This window comes from Pelecanus crispus, chromosome Z (genome assembly GCF_030463565.1).
Source record: "Pelecanus crispus isolate bPelCri1 chromosome Z, bPelCri1.pri, whole genome shotgun sequence".
NCBI lineage: Eukaryota > Metazoa > Chordata > Aves > Pelecaniformes > Pelecanidae > Pelecanus > Pelecanus crispus.
This window is the reverse complement of record NC_134676.1, coordinates 31,351,925-31,370,576: the sequence shown is the minus strand read 5'-3', so window position 1 is coordinate 31,370,576 and position 18,652 is coordinate 31,351,925. Positions and strand designations below refer to the sequence as shown.

General features: G+C 39.7%; 1 protein-coding gene across 2 annotated transcripts in view; it reads left to right on the top strand.

The window, feature by feature from the left end:
* Positions 1-2,238: 2,238 nt before the first annotated feature.
* The window catches only part of PUM3 (pumilio RNA binding family member 3), a 28,515-nt gene continuing 12,101 nt past the window's right edge, over positions 2,239-18,652 (top strand). The window contains exons 1-13 of one of the 2 annotated variants that reach the window (XM_075726454.1): positions 2,239-2,355; positions 2,597-2,602; positions 4,811-4,993; positions 6,866-7,001; positions 8,661-8,736; positions 9,510-9,603; positions 9,818-9,884; positions 10,441-10,615; positions 12,341-12,444; positions 12,952-13,030; positions 14,762-14,860; positions 16,006-16,059; positions 17,580-17,660. In XM_075726454.1, coding sequence (XP_075582569.1) covers positions 2,265-2,355; positions 2,597-2,602; positions 4,811-4,993; positions 6,866-7,001; positions 8,661-8,736; positions 9,510-9,603; positions 9,818-9,884; positions 10,441-10,615; positions 12,341-12,444; positions 12,952-13,030; positions 14,762-14,860; positions 16,006-16,059; positions 17,580-17,660 — 1,245 coding nt within the window. In that variant the 5' untranslated portion in view covers positions 2,239-2,264. The remainder of the gene's footprint in view (positions 2,356-2,596; positions 2,603-4,810; positions 4,994-6,865; positions 7,002-8,660; positions 8,737-9,509; positions 9,604-9,817; positions 9,885-10,440; positions 10,616-12,340; positions 12,445-12,951; positions 13,031-14,761; positions 14,861-16,005; positions 16,060-17,579; positions 17,661-18,652) is intronic. The other variant, XM_075726453.1, reaches the window with a different exon arrangement.

The following is an 18,652-nucleotide window of genomic DNA, read 5'->3' as shown; positions in this document are numbered from 1 at the left end:
CAAGTTGGAAACGTCATGCTGAAGGAGTAATACACAATTATGTGAGTAAGACACAATTTTAGAAGAATCCAAATGTAAAACTTGATCTTGAGATGAGGCTTTCATTAGAGAGACAGACTGGTACTATTGAGTTTCAACATTACACATCTTGTTCACAAATTAGAAATTCAATTTTCTGAATTTTTACCTTTTGGTTTTTTTAATAATTTTTATCTCCATGGAATCAAAACACTGTCCAGAAGAGAGATAAAACAGACATAAAAAAGAGACATTAAAACATCTCTGCTGAAACTTGACTATGAACACACTTGGGAATATCCTGGAGATGTGATTAGGTCAACAACTATCTTCTATAATTACAGCCTGTTTTAAGGTACCTGAAGACCTTTAAGGAACCCTTCATTATTTTGTTATGAAAGACACATGCTTGAACCTGTAAGCTGGTTGACTTGAAATCTCTGCCTGACATTCAAAAATTTCATTTGTTTATCCTCTGGAAGATGTTTGTGTTATAGCAACCAAGCTGAACACAGCAATATATTTTCTAATGTCTTAATTGATCATGGTCTTAATTCATAGAATCATAGAATGCTTTGGGTTGGAAGGGACCTTGAGAGATCGAGCCCAACCCCCCTGCAGTAAGCAGGGATTGAACCTGTGAACTTGGCGTTATTAGCACCATGTTCTAACCAACTGAGCTAACCCGGCTGGTCATTCTTGAAAAGAAACCACCAAAAAACTGGAAAATGTCATTAGTGTGTAAAATAGACTTACCTCAAATATCTACAGAGGTCGTTCCAAACACTGAAGCAAAGCAATTGGATTGTGGGATCATGCAAACTTGTGGTATTATGCCCCTTGACTTAAGCCATGCCTCAAAGTACACACCCTTTCTCCCCCACTCTCTTTAAAACACACAATATTCACTTAATTTTGACAGGCATAATGTTAACATTTCGAGGAGGGGGAAAACTAAAAACCATAATCCTGCCTATGCCTGTTCTATTTTGGAAATCACTGCTACATGCTTCCCAGGAGACAAATAAAAGAAACAGTACTATCACCGGCTGTACTGAAGGAAAAGCTTTGCTCCACCGAATAATTTCTCTCTGCATCACTTCTTTAATCAAATATGCAATGGGTGGCATTACATAAATATTTACTATGGTCTGACTTCCTGTCCGAGGTACTGTAATCACACAAGTGTAATAATTACCACATTTATGAACACGGATCCCCTTTCCATTCGGAAGCGATGACTTTATTGAACACCCGAATATGAAAACACACTTGACACTAACGTTTCACGCGACTAGTCTTGTCTGCATCGTCTTGAAGTAACAGCTCCACCTGGTGCTCTCCAGCATCATCGCTACTTAATCTGTACTCTGGTACGTTACCCTATGTTCAAGCCAGGATCTTACTTATGCTGGGCACTGGGCACACCGCGCTCGAGAAGATGGCGGCAGGCCTGCAGGTCTAGCTGCAGGCCCGGCGGAGGGGCAGGCAGAAGGCAAAGTCAGGAGCACGGGGAAGGGGATGGGGCCTCTCCTCACCGCAGTTCGCCCTTTCTAGGGCTCCGGGGTGAGTCTACACAAACGGGAACGGCTACGGAGGATCCCGAGGTGGATGGAGGCGACTTCGGCTCGGCACCCGCGGCCGCCAAGGGCCGGAGAGAGGACGCTGGAGGAAAAGCGTGGCGCCTTTCGCCTTCTGCGCGGCGCTTTACGGCACGCTGCTTCGGCACTGTCGCGCAGCGGCGGCCAGGCGGGCCAATGGGGAGTCGCGTCCGCCGGAGGGGGCCGCAAAGCGCGGGTGGCGCGGCACGTGTGAGTCGAGCGGCGCGGCTGGCGACTGACGGACGGACGGACGTGGGTGGGTTTCCCGTGGAGAACCCACACGTCGTGGCCTCCCGCGCCCGGGTGCGGGTCGGCGGCGTGCTGCTTCCTCCCGGGCGCTGTCACTGGGCCTGGTCTGGGGATCCCTGGCGAGCGGGGCCGGGGCCGCGGCCTCAGCTGCACAGGCCCCGTGAGCCGCGGTCTTGCCTAGCTGAGCTTCCGTGCTGACTGGCCCGTGGGCGACCTCCTCTGGTCCCTCACCGCCCACCTAGGGGACGGGCGACCGCCACTGAGAAGGGTTTAACTCCGTCAGGTGTGTTAACCTGTGTTCCGGGAGGCGCAGGCTGTCTTTTCCTCACATCGTTAGCAAGGGAGCCACGGTGGTCCGGTAATGCTGTCTCTTGCTCCCTTTGCAGTGTTGCCACAATGGAAGCCAGGGGTAAAAAGAAGTTTGTGGGGAAAAGTGGAAAAGCACCTCGTGGAAAAGTGCCACACGGGAAAAAGAAATTTAAAAAAGGTAAGAAGGCAAAGCTTCCTTAATAGGCAAAGCTTCCTTAATAGGAGTCCTGGCTCAGTGATTATTGTGGTGCACAGGCATGTTTGAACTTCATTTTTTATCCTGGTAAACTTATGAAATTACTAGCTTGATAGATGAGTGAAGAGAAGTGGATGTTGTCTACAAGGACTACTGTAAGGCTTTTGACACTGTCTCCCATATGATCCTTGCAGAGGTGCTGATGAGTTATGGGCTGGATGAGCAGACGGTGAGGTAGATTGAAAACTGGCTGAATGGCTGGGCCCAGAGAGTGGTAATCAGTGGCACAAAATCTAGGTGGAGGCCAGTAACTACTAGTGTACCCCAGGAGTCAACACTGGGTGTAGTCATGTTCAACGGTGTCGTGGTTCAGCCCCAGCCAGCAACTAAGCACCATGCAGTGGCTCACTCACTCTCCCTACCCCAATGGGGCTGGGGAGAGACTCGGAGGAGTAAGAGTGAGAAACACTCCTGGGTTGAGATAAGAACAGTTTAATAACTGAAATAAAGTAAAATAGTAATGATAATAATAACAATATAATAATAATGATAATAATAATATACAAAGCAAGTGGTGCACGATGCAATTGCTCACCACCCGCTGACCGATACCCAGACAGTTCCTGAGCAGCAATCGCTGCTCCCCCGGCCAACCCCCCCCAGTTTATATACTGAGCATGACACCATATGGTATAGAATAGCCCTTTGGTCAGTTTGGATCAACTATTCTGGCTGTGCCCCCTCCCAGTTTCTTGTGCACCTGGCAGAGCATGGGAAGCTGAAAAGGCCTTGACTAGCATAAGCAGTACTTAGCAATAACTAAAACATCAGTGTGTTATCAACATTCTACTCGTACTAAATCCAAAACACAGCACTATGCTAGCTACTAGGAAGAAAATTAACTCTATGCCAGCTGAAACCGGGACAAACAGCTTCGTTGATGATCTGGGTGTTGGGGCAGAGTGTACCATCAGTAAGTTTAACGATGACTGGGAGGGGTGCTTGATACACCAGAGAGTCATGCTGCCCTCCAGAGGGACCGAAACGGGCTGACAGAAACCTCATGAAGTTCAACAAGGAGAAATGCAATGTCCCACACATGTGGGGGTACAACTCTATACACTAGTACATGCTGGAGGAAAGCAGCTTTGCAGAAAAGGCCCTGGGGCTCCTGGTGATCAGAGTTGAACATGGGCTAGCAATGTGCCCTTGTGGCAAAGGTGGCTAATTGGATCCTGGGCTGCATTAGGAGGAGTGCTGCCAGCAGGTTGAGGGAGGTGATCCTTGCCCTCTCCTCAGCACTAGTGAGGCTACACCTGGAATGCTGTGTCCAGTTCTGGGCTCCCCAGTACAAGAGAGACCTGGACATACTGGAGAGAGTCCAATGAAGGGCCATGAACATGATGAAGGGACTGGAGCATCTCTCCTGTGAGGAGAGGCTGAGAGAGCTGCGACAGTTCAGCCTGGAGAAGAGAAGTCTGAGGGTGATCCTGTCAATGTATACAGATACTTGAAGGGAGGATGCAAAGACAGTCCCAGGCTCTTTCCGGTGGTGCTTAGTGACAACCAGAGGCGATAGGCACAAACTGAAACACAGGAGGTTCCCTGTGAACATCAGGAAAGACTTCTTTACTGTGAGGGTGACTGAGCACAGGTTGCCCAGGGCCACTGTGGGGTCTCCATCCCTAGATACAGGCAAAGCCACCCAAACATGGTCCTGGGCAGCCAGCTTTGGGTGGCCCTGCGTGAGCAGGAGGGTTGGACCAGATGATCTCAAGAGGTCCCTTCCAACCTCAGTCATTCTGTGATTCTATCTTGCATTCAAAACGATACTGACTATATGATCAAATATCCTGGAAAAAGTAAAGCTGAAATGCTTTAAATAGCTTGCATTGCAAGCACTTCAGCTCTATTTGATTGACCTAGAATACTCTTAATTAAAAATTTGAAGTTATAAAGTTTCTGATTCTACACTTTGCTTTTCCACATTAAGAAAAAGTATATCTGAGGGTTGAAGCTAGGGTGTGTGAAGTGCTGTGGGTTAGGATTGAGAAGATACCTTTCAGTGTTTGCTGTCTTCTGCTTAAAATGGATCATGTCAAAACAGCTCTGACCATAAACTGTGAAGAGATGATTTGGGGATCGATGACTTTGATATCAGGGGTGGTGAAATTCTCGATTTAGAATTATCTGTTTTATGCCTGGGCTGTTATACAGTTGCCCAGAAAATAATGCCTGGGCAAAACTTCCCTAGGGAAAACTGGGACACCCAGGGCCTGCAATGAAAACACCAGCTTTGAGAAGCATGTAAGGATTATTGTTATACATATAATTGTTATTACAAAGTAGTTTAATTCTTGTTACAGTAATAATTTGTTATTTTCAAGTGACATTAGCTCTAGGATAACATTTTCATTTCTGTTTCATTGGTTAATAGATTCGGGTCCACCAAGGAAACTTCTTAACAAAGGAGATGAGGAGGGAAAGCCTAAATCCATTTCCAAGAAATTTGTGAAAGGGCAGTTAAGACCTGGAAGAGCTAGTGGCAAACAATTCAAGAATAAACAGCAGTCAGAAAAGCTTGCAAAGAAGAGGAAGCTCCAGGATGGTGAAGAGGGAGGTGAGCAGACTTTTAAGCCTGGATATCAACGAAACTAGGGTTTTGGGAAACACATTGTTCATCTAGGTCTCCCTCTTTCCCCCTGCCTTGTTATCACCTTTCCAAATTGGCTGTCTCCAAGCTTACTTCATGTTTAATCTTTGCTATGGAAAAATTTACTTCACCTGACTAAGCTTGAGGCCAAAGTGATGAGAATCGACAGTTACAAATTTTCTTGGAAGTCAGAAGCAAAGATGCAGTAACAAATTTAAATAATTGGTATGCCATCATAAAGCCATGATTATTTTAATGACACTTAAGTGGCTAGTTGGATTGTTTTCACACAAATTTGGAAAATGGAGAGTCTTTCATAGGCCATTTTAGAAATTTAATCCTCTGTTCTAAAAGTACTGACTATAAAATTTGGAATACAAAATTCATGAAACAAAGTTGATTATCCTTTATATTATTTTTTTCTGTGGTCCAAACTATCTAGACACCTCTTTTATTTTTTTTTCTTGCAAAAAAGACATCATCAGTGTTATCACTGCCTTTTACATTTTACAGCATATTTTTGTGTTTATACAGGGAGGCTAAATAATTGTCTGGTTTTATCACTGTTTAAATGGATTTCTTTTTTAACTTTGTTTCTGGTGCATGAGAACTTCATGTGGTTCCTTCTGCTGTGAAGCAAAGCTCTACTATGATAATTAAACAGCACTGTAAAATGAGAAGTGGAGTCTTATGTGAGGGATTCTGAAGTTCTGCAGAAAAATGTTAGTTGTTTGGAGGACAGTAGAAGGTGTTGAGTGTATTGTTGTTGCGTGTTTGCAGAATGGCTTCACATAGAGTATACACTAGTTGTTAGGAAATTTAGTAGTAACAGAATGCTCATATTAAGCTGCTTTAAAAAAAACCCAAAACACAATTACAAACAAATCTTTAGATGTTGTTTATAAGAATAACTGAAAGCTGCTGTGTGTTGCATGGTGGCACTGCTCTCAAAGCAAAGTGTTACTGTTTTTGTTTGTCACTATTACTTTAGGACAGTGATAGAAAAAATTGATAATGCACTTTGTAAAAAGAGAGCATGGTTTTTGGATGGGTAAGACAGTTAAGTGCATGCTGCTAAATACCAGCAAGTTGTGCTTTAAGGTCTAAAAATTTAAAGCTGGGTCTTTAATATTCCATATAGAAGTAATAGTTAGCATGACTTGCTTCTGTGAAACCATGTAATATAAGATGATGGGTTTTGTCAAGGTATGAATAAAACTAAAATCAAATACTTGAAGTTTTTCCATAACTCATTTGTGGCACTTTCTATAGTTACCTTAACTTAAGTTTATTGTGTGGCAGTATATCACTGTTGTATAGGAAAATCCCATGCTTAAGGAATTTGACTGAATAAAAAGATTAAGCATGTAAAAATACTTCAGTTTTTTTCCTTTCTCTGAGATTTCAGATATGTATCTTTGAATTAGGCCTTTTCTTTTGAGAGAGGGGAAAACGTATGTATGAGTACAGGTTGAACTAAAAAGGGAGAATTACCTGGGGCAGTCATAGGCTGCTGATACATTTTGAGTCAATTTTCAAGCTATTAAGAGGTTTGCGATGGATCTTTTGAAATTAACTCTATCCCATCCAAAAGCAGCACACAGAGCTTTGAGGAAAAATCAGTTTGCCTTGTTCTTCCAGTATTCTAGAAGTGGGAATTACTAGCTTAGCATACTTATTAAATATTTACACTTTCATATTAGCTAGCTGCCTAACTGCAGGTAAAGCTTCTGAATTGTTAGCAATTCAAGTCACAGAGCTGCCACAGTTTATGCTGATAAAGGATTCCATTGCTCCTCTTTTACTGACTATAGAAACTACATTTATTTTTGTCTTCAGGGTCAGATTCTAAGAAGCCAAAGTGGAGTGACTTCAAAAAGAAAAGGAAGGAGTTAAAGCAAAACAGACAACTTAATGATAAAAGTAATTATGACATAATTGTAAAATCAAAGCAAATATGGGAAAATGTGAGAAGGTAATAGTGATTTTTTTTTTTCTTTCATTCAGTTGGCTTTCAGTTGCAAATTGGAAGAAGACTCTCTTTCTTCTCCTGTAATTATCTGAAGCTATATTTTCACAGTGTAACTCCATGGGTGAATGATAACATTACATGCAATTCTGTGGATGGTTCAAGCAGAGTGTGGTGACGCGCAGTGCTAGAAATGTCTCGCTTGTATTTTAGGCTAAAATTTGTGAGTAAATACTTCAGGAGTTGTCTTATTTTTTGAATCCTGAAGCACAGAACATAGAATCGTTTAGGTTGGAAAAGACCTTTAAGATCATCCAGTCCAACCATTAACCTAACATTACCAAGTCCACACTAAACCAGTTAAGGGTAGATTAGACTAAACCATGTCCCAAAGTGCCACATCTACCCGTTTGTTGAATGCTTCCAAGGATGGTGACTCCACCACCTCTCTGGGCAGCCTGTTCCAATGCTTAACTACCCTTTCCAAGAAGAAATTTTTCCTAATAGCCAATCTAAACGTCCCCTGGCACAGCTTGAGCCCATTTTGTCTTGTCCTATCGCTAACTACATGGGAGAAGAGACCAACACCCACCTCACTACAACCTCCTTTCAGGTAGTTGCAGAGAGCAATAAGGTCACCCCTCAGCCTCCTCTTCTCCAGGCTAAATAACCCCAGTTCCCTCAGCCGCTCCTCATAAGACCTGTGCTCCAGACCCTTCACCAGCTTCGTTGCCCTTCTCTGGACATGCTCCAGCACCTCAATGTCTTTCTTGTAGTGAGGGGCCAAAATTGGACACAGTACTCAAGGTGCAGCCTCTCCAGCGCCGAGTACAGGGGCACGATCACCTCCCTGCTCCTGCTGGCCACACTATTTCTCATACAAGCCAGGATGCTGTTGGCCTTCTTGGTCCCCTGGGCACACTGCTGGCTCGTGTTCAGCCAGCTGTCAACCAACACCCCCAGGTGCTTTTTGGCCAGGCAGCTTTCCAGCTTCCCTAAGCCTGTAGTGTTGCATGGGGTTGTTGTGACCCACGTGCAGGACCCGGCACTTGGCCTTGTTAAACCTCATCCAGTTGGCGTCAGCCCATGGGTCCAGCCTGTCCAGGTCCCTCTGCAGGGCCATCCTACCCTCGAGCAGATTGACACTCCCACCCAACTTGGTGTCATCTGCAAACTTACTGAGGGTGAAACATGTACTAGTTCAGCCTGATCTTGCAGTGGGATTACTGCATGAGTTTTTTGTGGAGGTTTGTATACTCTGTCTGGGCAGATGTAATTCTAGAACTGGGGCCCCACATCAGAAGGAGTTAATTTTACTTGCTCTAAGTGTCTGTGCTTTGCAGTTTTGGCTGTGAGATGCTTACAAATCTTTGGATCTGTAAACAACTCTGGCTGCAGGTTTGAGTTTATGTTCTTTTTAATAATATTGTTACTCAGAAAAGAATAATTTTTAAGTGCAGAAATCTGGTTTGGTTTCTAGGAACTGAAACTGTTTAATTACATCTATCTACAGGTTTAATGAATGACAATGTAAATTTGGATTAGCAGGAGCTAACTTAATTCTATTTTGCACTGTCTTGCTTCTTAGTTTATAGATATAAGTGAATCATACTACAAAAAAGCTGCTACCTCAGTTAAGATTGTTTTACTTCTTTTTCCTTGTAGGAAGAAATGTGATAAGGAAAAGCGAGAAAAGCTAATGAATGAACTACAGAAGCTTCTTCAAGGAAAAATTAAAAGTGTAAGAAAAATGAATGCCATAGTGCACAAATTCACAAAAGCTTCTTTAAAGAATGGTGAAATACAAATGAACTTTTAATAACGTAGTACTAACCTGTTCATCCAAAAGCTAGTTTTTTTAAACTGAGTAAAAAAGAACAAAAAAAGAGTTGAAAAGCTGCATTTGGCACTTGGATTTCAGGACAGTAGTCCTGGGATGGTTTGTCTATTAGCTGGCTATTATAAGGTTGTCTATTTTGCTAAGCAGCTTTAGTCCAGTGAAATTCGTTGTTAACTGAAGTTCAAAACCATCCAGTCAGAGTTTTGATTAATTACTATTGTTGCTTTGCAACTTTCTTTTAGAGAAGTTAATGTCCTGATACTACACTACTGCAGTCTTTCCGGTTAACTCTTGAAATGTGTAAATATGCAGTGAAATACCTGTTGGATTTTAAAGTGATTCTTGGTATTCCATGCCTAAGTGGAACTGTATCATCACACTCACTCTGAAATTACAAAGAACAGAGAAAACAAGATACCATTTCATGCTTCTCTTCCAGTATTAAAACCTTGATGCATGTCCTTAATTGTCAGCAAGTATTGTCTATATTTTGTTCGACAGAGTACTTATAAAGCAGTAAAAAACCTTGAAACTTAAACGGGTAACTACTTTTATAACTGGCATTGCATGCTACATGTAGCATAAAACTATATCAGAGAGCAAGTGCATTAAAATAAATTTGGTGCATGATGCCGTTTGAATGGCCTTAGGATAATGAAATCTCTGTCCTGTAGCTGGCATTTGCACATGATTCAACTCGAGTGATCCAGTGCTTTATTCAGTATGGCAATGAGAAGCAAAGGCAAGAGACATTTGAAGAATTGAAAGGTAATTTCTTCCCATTTACATTTTACCTATATGCTTCTGTATTGTTTTCAGGATGTATTAAAATGAGCCATATTATTTTCTCGTGAATATTTTTAAATTTCTGCTGAAATGATGCATCGTTCCTAGTGAGGTCTTAAAACTTACTTAAATAATGGCATCTTGTTTTGTAGAGTTAATGTAGTCAAACCAGCTGAATATTTTTCCCTTCTTCTAGATAGCCTAGTAGAGTTGAGCAAGTCAAAATATTCCAGAAATATTGTGAAGAAGTTTCTTATGTATGGGTGAGTATGAAGTAAATTTCCTTTGCTGTGTTGCATTGTTTCATTTCCAGTGTGAATGCTGCTCTTAATCTATAGTGCATCGATCATGAATAAAAAATATGTCTCTGAAAACATCTTTATAATAGTGACAAGACAGGAGAGCGTCTGATATTGCTAACAGCAGTTTTCCTATTGCAAAAAGTAAAGCTAAAGCTGTACACATCAAGGAAAACATACATCAAAAAAAGGTCAAATACATGCTCAAAGCTGATCTCTGCGTAATACAAAAAAATTTGCTTTAAAAAATTTTCTCTGCTTAGTGTTTCAGGAAGGCATCCTTCATTCTGTCGAATTTATGCACTGGTTTCTCTCCCTCAAAATGTGTTATGATTTACCCAGATTCCTGGTTTTCTTGCCATATTTTCATAAATGCCATAAGGCTGATCCAGACTCATATATTTCTTGGTTTCTATGCTAAAGGTTATCACCTAAATGTGCTTCCAAAAATAAAACTATTGATAGGTCAGCTTATCCCTAAAGTTTTAATTCTTGCTATCTATCTTTCCCTGTGAAACAGGACAAAACCACAAGTTGCAGAAATAATAAAAAGTTTTAAAGGCCATGTGAAAAAAATGCTCCGTCATGCCGAAGCATCTGCTGTAGTGGAATACGCATATAATGACAAAGCCATTCTGGAGCAGAGGAATATGCTGACAGAAGAACTATATGGGAACACTTTCCAGGTTTACAAGGTGACCTTTCAATACTTTCTAGTCTAAGGTGTTTTAACATCTAAGGTACTATGTTAGTAATACCTTACCTATTTACCTGCTATTTCTTTTGGTTAAATTTCTTTCTGTCAGCTGTCCAAATGTAGTCTAGTTTAGCATGTTTAAATGTTATTATTACTTGCACATTTCTATTCTAGATTAAGTTGTTGTGTTTTTTCAGTTTGTACTATGTAAAATATATTGTGTTCATGTATGAGCTTGCTCTGCTCATCAAAGACAGTCTAATAGCATATAGTTGCAGTTATTTTAGTGTCATAGTGTCTAGCCTGAAGTGGTCATGCTTGCTGAGATAAGATTTACACTTAATTCCCCATTAATGCTGTAGATGGCTTTTGTGTCAGAACTGCCTTATGTCTCGTGAGAACTGAGTGTGGGCGGAATGTGCCTGTATCTATATACAGTATGCCATTTAGGCTTAATTTTTGGCTTTGTTTTCTTTTCCCATGGATACTATAGGACTTCAATCCAAACTCTTGAAACCATTTAGATGTAGAACCTAACCAGGCAGTGGGAACCTTTTTAAAAAGTACAATCTCCTTTCTTCTGACTTCTGTTTTTCCTTCTTTCTTGCTGACTTGGAAAGTCAGTTTCTGTTAGAGGCACAAATAGTTTTATTTGGTCCAAAGTACAAAACAGTTTTATGCCATTATTAACTACACTAGAGTGACTTTTGCATCCCGGTGTACAAAACAGCATGCTTTTACCCAAGTTTTCTGTTAAAATTGTCTGGGAAATTAACAGTTCATTTCTGAACTGTATTGCTATTTTTTCTTTACAGGTTATTTTAAGTTTTAGTAAGGCATTTTGCAACACTAATAGAAAGGCGTGTTAGCTGTGTTTGTGGGCTGTAATCTGTACTGGGAGTAGAACAGCCTCTGAAATCACGTGCACTGTTAGCTTCCATCATTCCAGCATTCTTGGCATGAATGCTTCAAGTATTCAGCTAGAAACTGTGATGTAATCCTTAACAAGACCTGGAATTTCTTGGAGTTTTGAAATGTGTGGTTCATTTTTACCCCTCCTGCCTCCAACGCTCCCCCCTGCCACACACCCTACCCCACCCCCAGCAGGGATGATTAGAAATTGATTTCTTCTAATTTTCTATCTAGTCAGACTGTTCTGCTAACAACAGATTCTTTTACAAGAGTTACCAGTGTAATTGTTTAGAAGAGATACCAGGAAGTACTTCTATATTTGAGGTATATGGTATATATTCTTCCTTTCTGTTATTTTTGAACTGGAATTTCCTCCTTGGTTAACTTTTTAGTTCATCGACTTGTTGCTGTGTTGCCCCCTGATGCATGCATGCTGTCATGCAGGATTTCTGCTTAGCTCAGGAGTCCCTTAACACAATGCCAGTCTCGTGTATTTTACCTCGTATCTGACAGTCTCATGAAGAGTTGAAAAACAAAAGGCAAAAACCAGTTCAGACCATAGAAGTAGCTTTTGTTTGCTAATGATGAGTATTCAGTTTGTAGAAACTTAAAATATACAGCTTCTGACATACTCAAAGTAGATAAACTTTTTATTTTTAAAATTGTAAAAACTGTTAGTTTTGCAGAAAGTTCATTTTGTCTGTGATATTGTTCATAAATTTTGATTGAAAAGAGACTAAAGATTATAATTGTCTGTGCACTCTGATGCTTACTGGGAATTATTAAATCTCTGATTGTATGTTCATTTCAGACACCAGTTGTCCCAACTCTGGATAAAGTGTTAGAAGCTCAGCCTGAAAAGAGAGAGGCCATCTTGGATGAAATGAAACAGATTCTTACACCAATGGCACAAAAGTAAGGACGAAAATTGATTTAAGGTGTGACAATCTAGCATGAACCGGTTTGTTTCTGATGTACAAAACAGTGATATTGATACTCTTTTAAGCTCATGTGACAGTGATACTGATACTTTTAAGCTGTAACATTGCTGTGTTGTATAGTAAGTAACTATGGTTTTTGTCCAAAGTGTCATAATGAATATCTTAATTTTGAACTCCACTCCTATAAACTAAAGTGTCCCCTGCCCCAGTCAGACAGTCAGTAGAAATCCCACAGTGTGGTGTGCTTCCATAATGCATTATTGGATAAGCTTCTCCAGTAGTCTTTAGGAGAAAATATTTTATTATGTTTTAGAATTTTCTGCATCCTGTAAATGCTAAGCATCTAATCCAGAATGACTATGTGTTTTCTGCACACCACACTGCCTACCTTTTTCTTTCTTAAATACAAATGAAGTATTGCTACCTTATGTTAAAACCATTACTTGTGGCTTTTTGCTTATTTTCTTCTTCCCAAATACAGAGAAGCTGTGATAAAGCACTCACTGGTACATAAAGTATTTTTGGACTTTTTCACTTATGCTCTTCCGAAACAAAGATCTGTAAGTATGTTTTGGTTTTGTCGTCTTTTGCTTTTCAGTGGATTGTTTTTAATCTTCTTGTGAAAGTATTGTAAGGTAACTAGACAGAAAACCCACATCTTGCATTTATAGAGTTTCAAACGTCTGGCGATTTCAAGTAGATGATCGAGGAGTACTGTTGTATGGAGATTTACAGTCACAGTGAACTTTCACACTTAAGCAATAGTGTTTGTGATACTTGAATTAAAAAAAAAATCTGATGGAATGATTTTGATGTTTTCTCTCTCCATGCTAAATGGTCCTTCTCAGTAGCTGGAGAATTAAAGCCAGGGACATTGCTTCCAGTAGTTTAGCTTTCCAGCATGTAGTTTCTTAACCACTTCTATCCTTTGTCCAAGAAACTCTTGAACAAAATACACTTCTGGTAGCAGCCAAAACTTCATCTTCTGCCTCAGCCTGAGCCAAGCATATGGCTTTTATCACTATGTCTGTATTAAATTCCAGTTTTAAGGTTCCCCCAGCCATTCTTGCAAAAATTAGGCCTAAATCCATCCAATGCAACATTGTATAAGCTGGTATCCTGCTTGACTTCACCTGTTCTTCAATCTGTGTCCATCAGCCTTGCCCTGGTTCTGCAGCTGGCACTGTCTCACTCCAGGCTGGGTGGAGCCTTCCAGACTTGCTGTCTCTTACCTACTTCTGCTGGACTGGACTCCTGAACTCTTCTTTGATACTATTAGCAAACCCAAGGCTAAGGGTAGTGAGGTGGACTATTTGTGGCCTATTCTGAGTCCAAATCTTACCTAATTAAAGGTTCCTGTGCCTGGTTTCATGTGATGCTTTGTCAGAAAATGCTTCTGGATTCAGAGTCTTGTGTGAATCAGGGGAGTAAAGGCGTATCTCCTTCTTGCTTGGCTTTCTGTGCAGACAGGGTAACGTATGGATATTCTCCTTGGGGTTTGGAAACCCCTTTTGTAGATCTGTTCCTGCTTGTGCATGTAGCTAGTGACACCAATCATGTTGTGACTGAGCAGTTTGTAATTAAATGGTAAAATGCTTGAAACCTTTCACTAGGGAGTGAGAAGAAGCTAGGCATAGAAAGGGAGATAGGTGGGAGCTTCATGTCAAAGAAATCTATCAGATAATAACAGAAGTAGTATCCAGTAACCCAGGAGGAGGGGGTTTTTTTTCTTTGGTTTGGTTTTTCTTTTTTGGTTGATGGCTTCAGAACCTCATTACTTTGATATGAAGACTAATTCTTCATTTATAACATCACCTGTTTTATAACTGATTTATAACATCACCTGGTGCTTAAGTGACCTTTTAGTTCTTCTTGCTTTCTGGCTAATACCCTGTATGTGTAAATAAATTGCATCACCTTCAAAGATTTTCTTCCTAAATGAATGGTTATCTTTTTCTCCTCTAATTTTAGTCTAAGTTCTGAGCACCCTTCCTTGAATTGTCTGTAGTAGGACAACTGACAAGCTTCAATACAGTTCTGATTTCATAGGATGAATATGATGAACAGTGTAGTTTTGGAGGGAGAAAGCTTATGTCATTCACAGTCTTTTGGACTCCTTTTGAGGCCTTTTTTTCATAGGTCAAGGCAATGGGAGTGGTTCTGTAGAGCCAGTGATGCTCTCTTCAACATTGCAGGCAGACAAAAAATGCTTTCATGCCCTCACCCACCTGCCTTGATATTTCTCAGGCCTTTTCTTTCACCTATTTGCTTTATCACATTTTCTTCCTCAGGAAATGATAGAAGCGATCAGAGAGGCTGTCATCTACCTGGCACACACTCATGATGGAGCCCGAGTAGCAATGCACTGCTTATGGCATGGTACTCCCAAGGTATTGTTTGGTTTCTGTCTGCCCACTCCTCTTTAATAATAGCCTGAGAGTGTGAGTATGATTGCTTACATGGGTCGTTCTGCCAGTGTGCATTTTGATGCAGTTAAGTATTTGAGAGCGAGGTTAAAAGGTGGCCCTTTACCTGTTGGCAAATATAAGCAGTAGTTTTTCATGAATCAGATGCTTTCATTAGAACCTTTATAGTGGAAGCATCTCCATTTATTTTAGCAGAGTTCTTGCAGATGACACATAGAGCTTTTCCATTTTATTATTGGCCATTCATTCATCCCATAGATTTCTTAATGCAGGGGAAAAAGGCAGTAGGGAGAGGACAGTAAAGAAGTCATAATGTAGATTGATGTTTGGCTTTGGAATGCCAAGACTTAGAAGATGTTATAGGTACTGTGTTTTAGTTTCTTCTGCTGATACAGTATCCTGAAATACTTTAGGTGTAACGTATGCCATCGTCTCTTAGAAATACTGTAATGCCTCCTATGTTTTTTTGTATTTTAAAAAAAAAGATGACTTATGAAAATAGTCAGCTTCTTAAAGAGTGCTGAAAAAAATATGAAGTTGCTAGGATCTAGGCGTGGTAATGGGTCTAAAGAAGACTGGGCCGTGATTGCAAGAGGCAAAAATACAAGCACTGAGGAAACTGGCAAAAAAATCTTGCTAGTAAAGGGGTTTTGCAGCAGGCTAGAGTCCTTGCTACTTTAAAGTTTCAGGTCTTGTTGAATAAGTTTCTTTCCAAGTAACAAGTTGAAGTGCATTCTTCTGTAAGTAGTGAACAAGATACAGGTGAATATATGTGGTGGTTTGGGGTTTTTGTGGGTTGGTTTGTTCGGTTTTTTTGTTTGCCCCACCCCCCCACCCCAAGTTGCCCTTTTTGGCATCTACCATTGCTGGGCTGGGCTTGTAAACATATCACAGAACCTCCCTGGGACTGAGTCTTTCACAGTTCAGGTTTAACTCTTTACACTGTTTCTAGGTATTGACTAATAGTACAAATGTGAGACTTTGGTAAATAGCCTTTGCTTTCGTAAGCAGATTGAAGGCTATCTTTTTGAAGGTGTAAATAACAATTTACTTATTCAGAATCACTGGCATTATAGGCTCATTCAAGTTTCTTGTTTCCTTTTGGATAGGACAGAAAAGTCATTGTGAAAACTATGAAGACATATATTGAAAAAATAGCAACAGTGAGTATTCGTTACCATTTATTTCATAGTCTGAAACACAAGTGATCTGATAGAGACTAATTGGAATGTGCTTTGGTACTGGAAACAACTATGAGATCTTAATAAAAGTAGGTTTAAAATAGTGGTGATGTACTAGATAATATGAAATATATTGAACTTTACGGACTATTTAGAGACATACTGAGAAGCTTCATTGTGGGCCCTACATGTAGTAGTATCCTTTTTTAAAGTAGCTGAGTTAATAAGTCCTAATTTTTTTTTTCTTTCTTTGAGCCCAACTTTATATTGCATCTTCAGATGGCTTGTTGGTTAATTCTCCTTGGCTGGGAATAAAATAACATGTATACAGAAGTGGAACAAAAATTAAGATGTGTTGGGGATGTCATTGGAAAGGCCATTTGAATGTGCATATTTCTTACAAGATGTTCAATAAGTTTTTAAGACGGGAAGCTTCAAAATGAATTAATGCTGAAGTAACATACAATGGAAGAAGTCTGTATTTAATTTTTTTCTGAGTAACATGTACGTTTGGAGGCTGCAGCATCAATGGAATAACAGCTACAACCAGATTTCATAGTGCCGGGCAAAACTGCAACTGTGAAGAAAAGCTTTTAAAACTTTTTCCCTTCCTGGTTGCTGTATTGTTCTGTTTACTAAAAGCTGACATGCTCTCAATCAGTGGTCTCCAAACTTTCTTGATCACACAACCCTGAGCATGCATCACCAATATATGTATATTTATGTGTAAATTATGTACACGTACTACTGTACTAGTATACATTATAAAACATACACAGAAATAGAAATTTTAAAAGGATGAGGTAAAGATAACCAGTGGTAATTTTTATATATTTATTAACGGTACCAAAAATTATTTTCTTCCTGCACCACAATGGATTGTATAAATGAGTTGTTGTATTTTATAACATATATATTATATAGAAATATGAGACAGTGGGTAAATAATAGCTAAAACAACACTGGAGCACTGAAGGTCTGGCTTCACTTTGACGTAGAGTCTCACTGACATACAAGTGAATTGGGATGTGCCCTTTTGAGTATGCTGGAGACTTGCTCTCCACTAATGCAGTAGAGACTGTATGGCTCATTGCAGAGACATGATCTCCAAAAATATAGTATGTGATCTACCCCAGTTGTAAGCACATCCACCATAGAAATAAAATCTGTGTGTAATGTTCCTGCAAGGCAAATCCTATGATTTCAACTGATGATTAAACAGTAGGATTAGGTTAATAGCTTGGATGTGGTAAAGCAGTGTATCAATTTATAATGGCAGATTAACTTAATCTACCTTTGTTTTAACAATATGCTTCTCTTAACAAGGCTTGCTTTCAGAGAGTGCCTAAATGTTGGGCTTCTCTCATTCTATGACAGTAGACAGAATTTGCTTGTGGTTCATGTTGTGTCATGTTTGAGACAGACTCTCAGAAATGTTGATTCTAAGTCAGTATATTAATAGAACCTGACTGCAAGTAGTTTCTGATGTCTCATCTTTGCAGGGTGAATTTTCTCATCTGGTCTTGCTGGCAGCATTTGATTGCATTGATGACACTAAACTTGTGAAACAGTTAATTATATCTGTAAGTAATTGAATATTTCCTAAAATAGTATACTAAATAGTGTCAGTGTGTTTGTCAGTGTATAGGAGGATGAGAGTGGGAATCTGTCTGCTTTTTTCAAACCATTTAATTCCTTTCCACCTTTTCTGTTTCATTATATTTGTGTATCATGTTTTGTTTTGTTTTCTTTTTATAGAAGACCTCAGCACTTTCATATGTTCTCTTTAGTTATTTGAATTAGTTTTTAAGCTGGATTCAGTGCTTGCTGAAAATTACCCTTTTTGTACTTGTTCATTCTGGCTAATGGATGAGTGGAATCTCTTTAAGTCAATGTCTTTGTCATAGAAGTTTGAGCTTTGCTAGTATTTCAAGAGATTAAACTGGTGGAAAACTTTAGAATGAGGATGTCACCTTATCCATTTAACAGGCAAACGTAAAATGTCAAGAATATCCATGCCCAGAATGTCCTTATTGTGCAGATTTATTGTTGTAAAAAAGGTTTTTTAGCACATTTAGCTCTTTTCTTTTGCAGAAGTAGCATCTCGGAAAGTGATACTTCAAGATAAACTGTAGTAAACTTTCAGGAACATGGCAACAGGCCTGAATATAGTATACCATGACTTCAAAGAAGAAAAAGTACTTGGGGACTTTTGGTTGGATGCTGAAACCATTAACTCACATTCATTTTTAGAACTTGACATTTTTACTTAATACGTTGATAATTAAATGATAACTAACGTTCTGGATAAAATCCATGTAATATTTTTGTCTTGCTTGCAAAATGGATAGAGATAGATGTCTGAAACATAGGAGTACTCTAGCTGTTTTGCTTCACCTACGTGGAATTGCAGAATGAACAGTAAGCATAGTATGATCTAATCTGCATCTGCTTCCTTTTGGAATGCCCCATTTCCCCACTGTCCTTTTCAAAAATTATTTAATAGTGTTTCATAAAGTGTTAATACTTAAGATTATGTTTACATGCAAATTTTAGACCTTCTAAGATGTTTTAC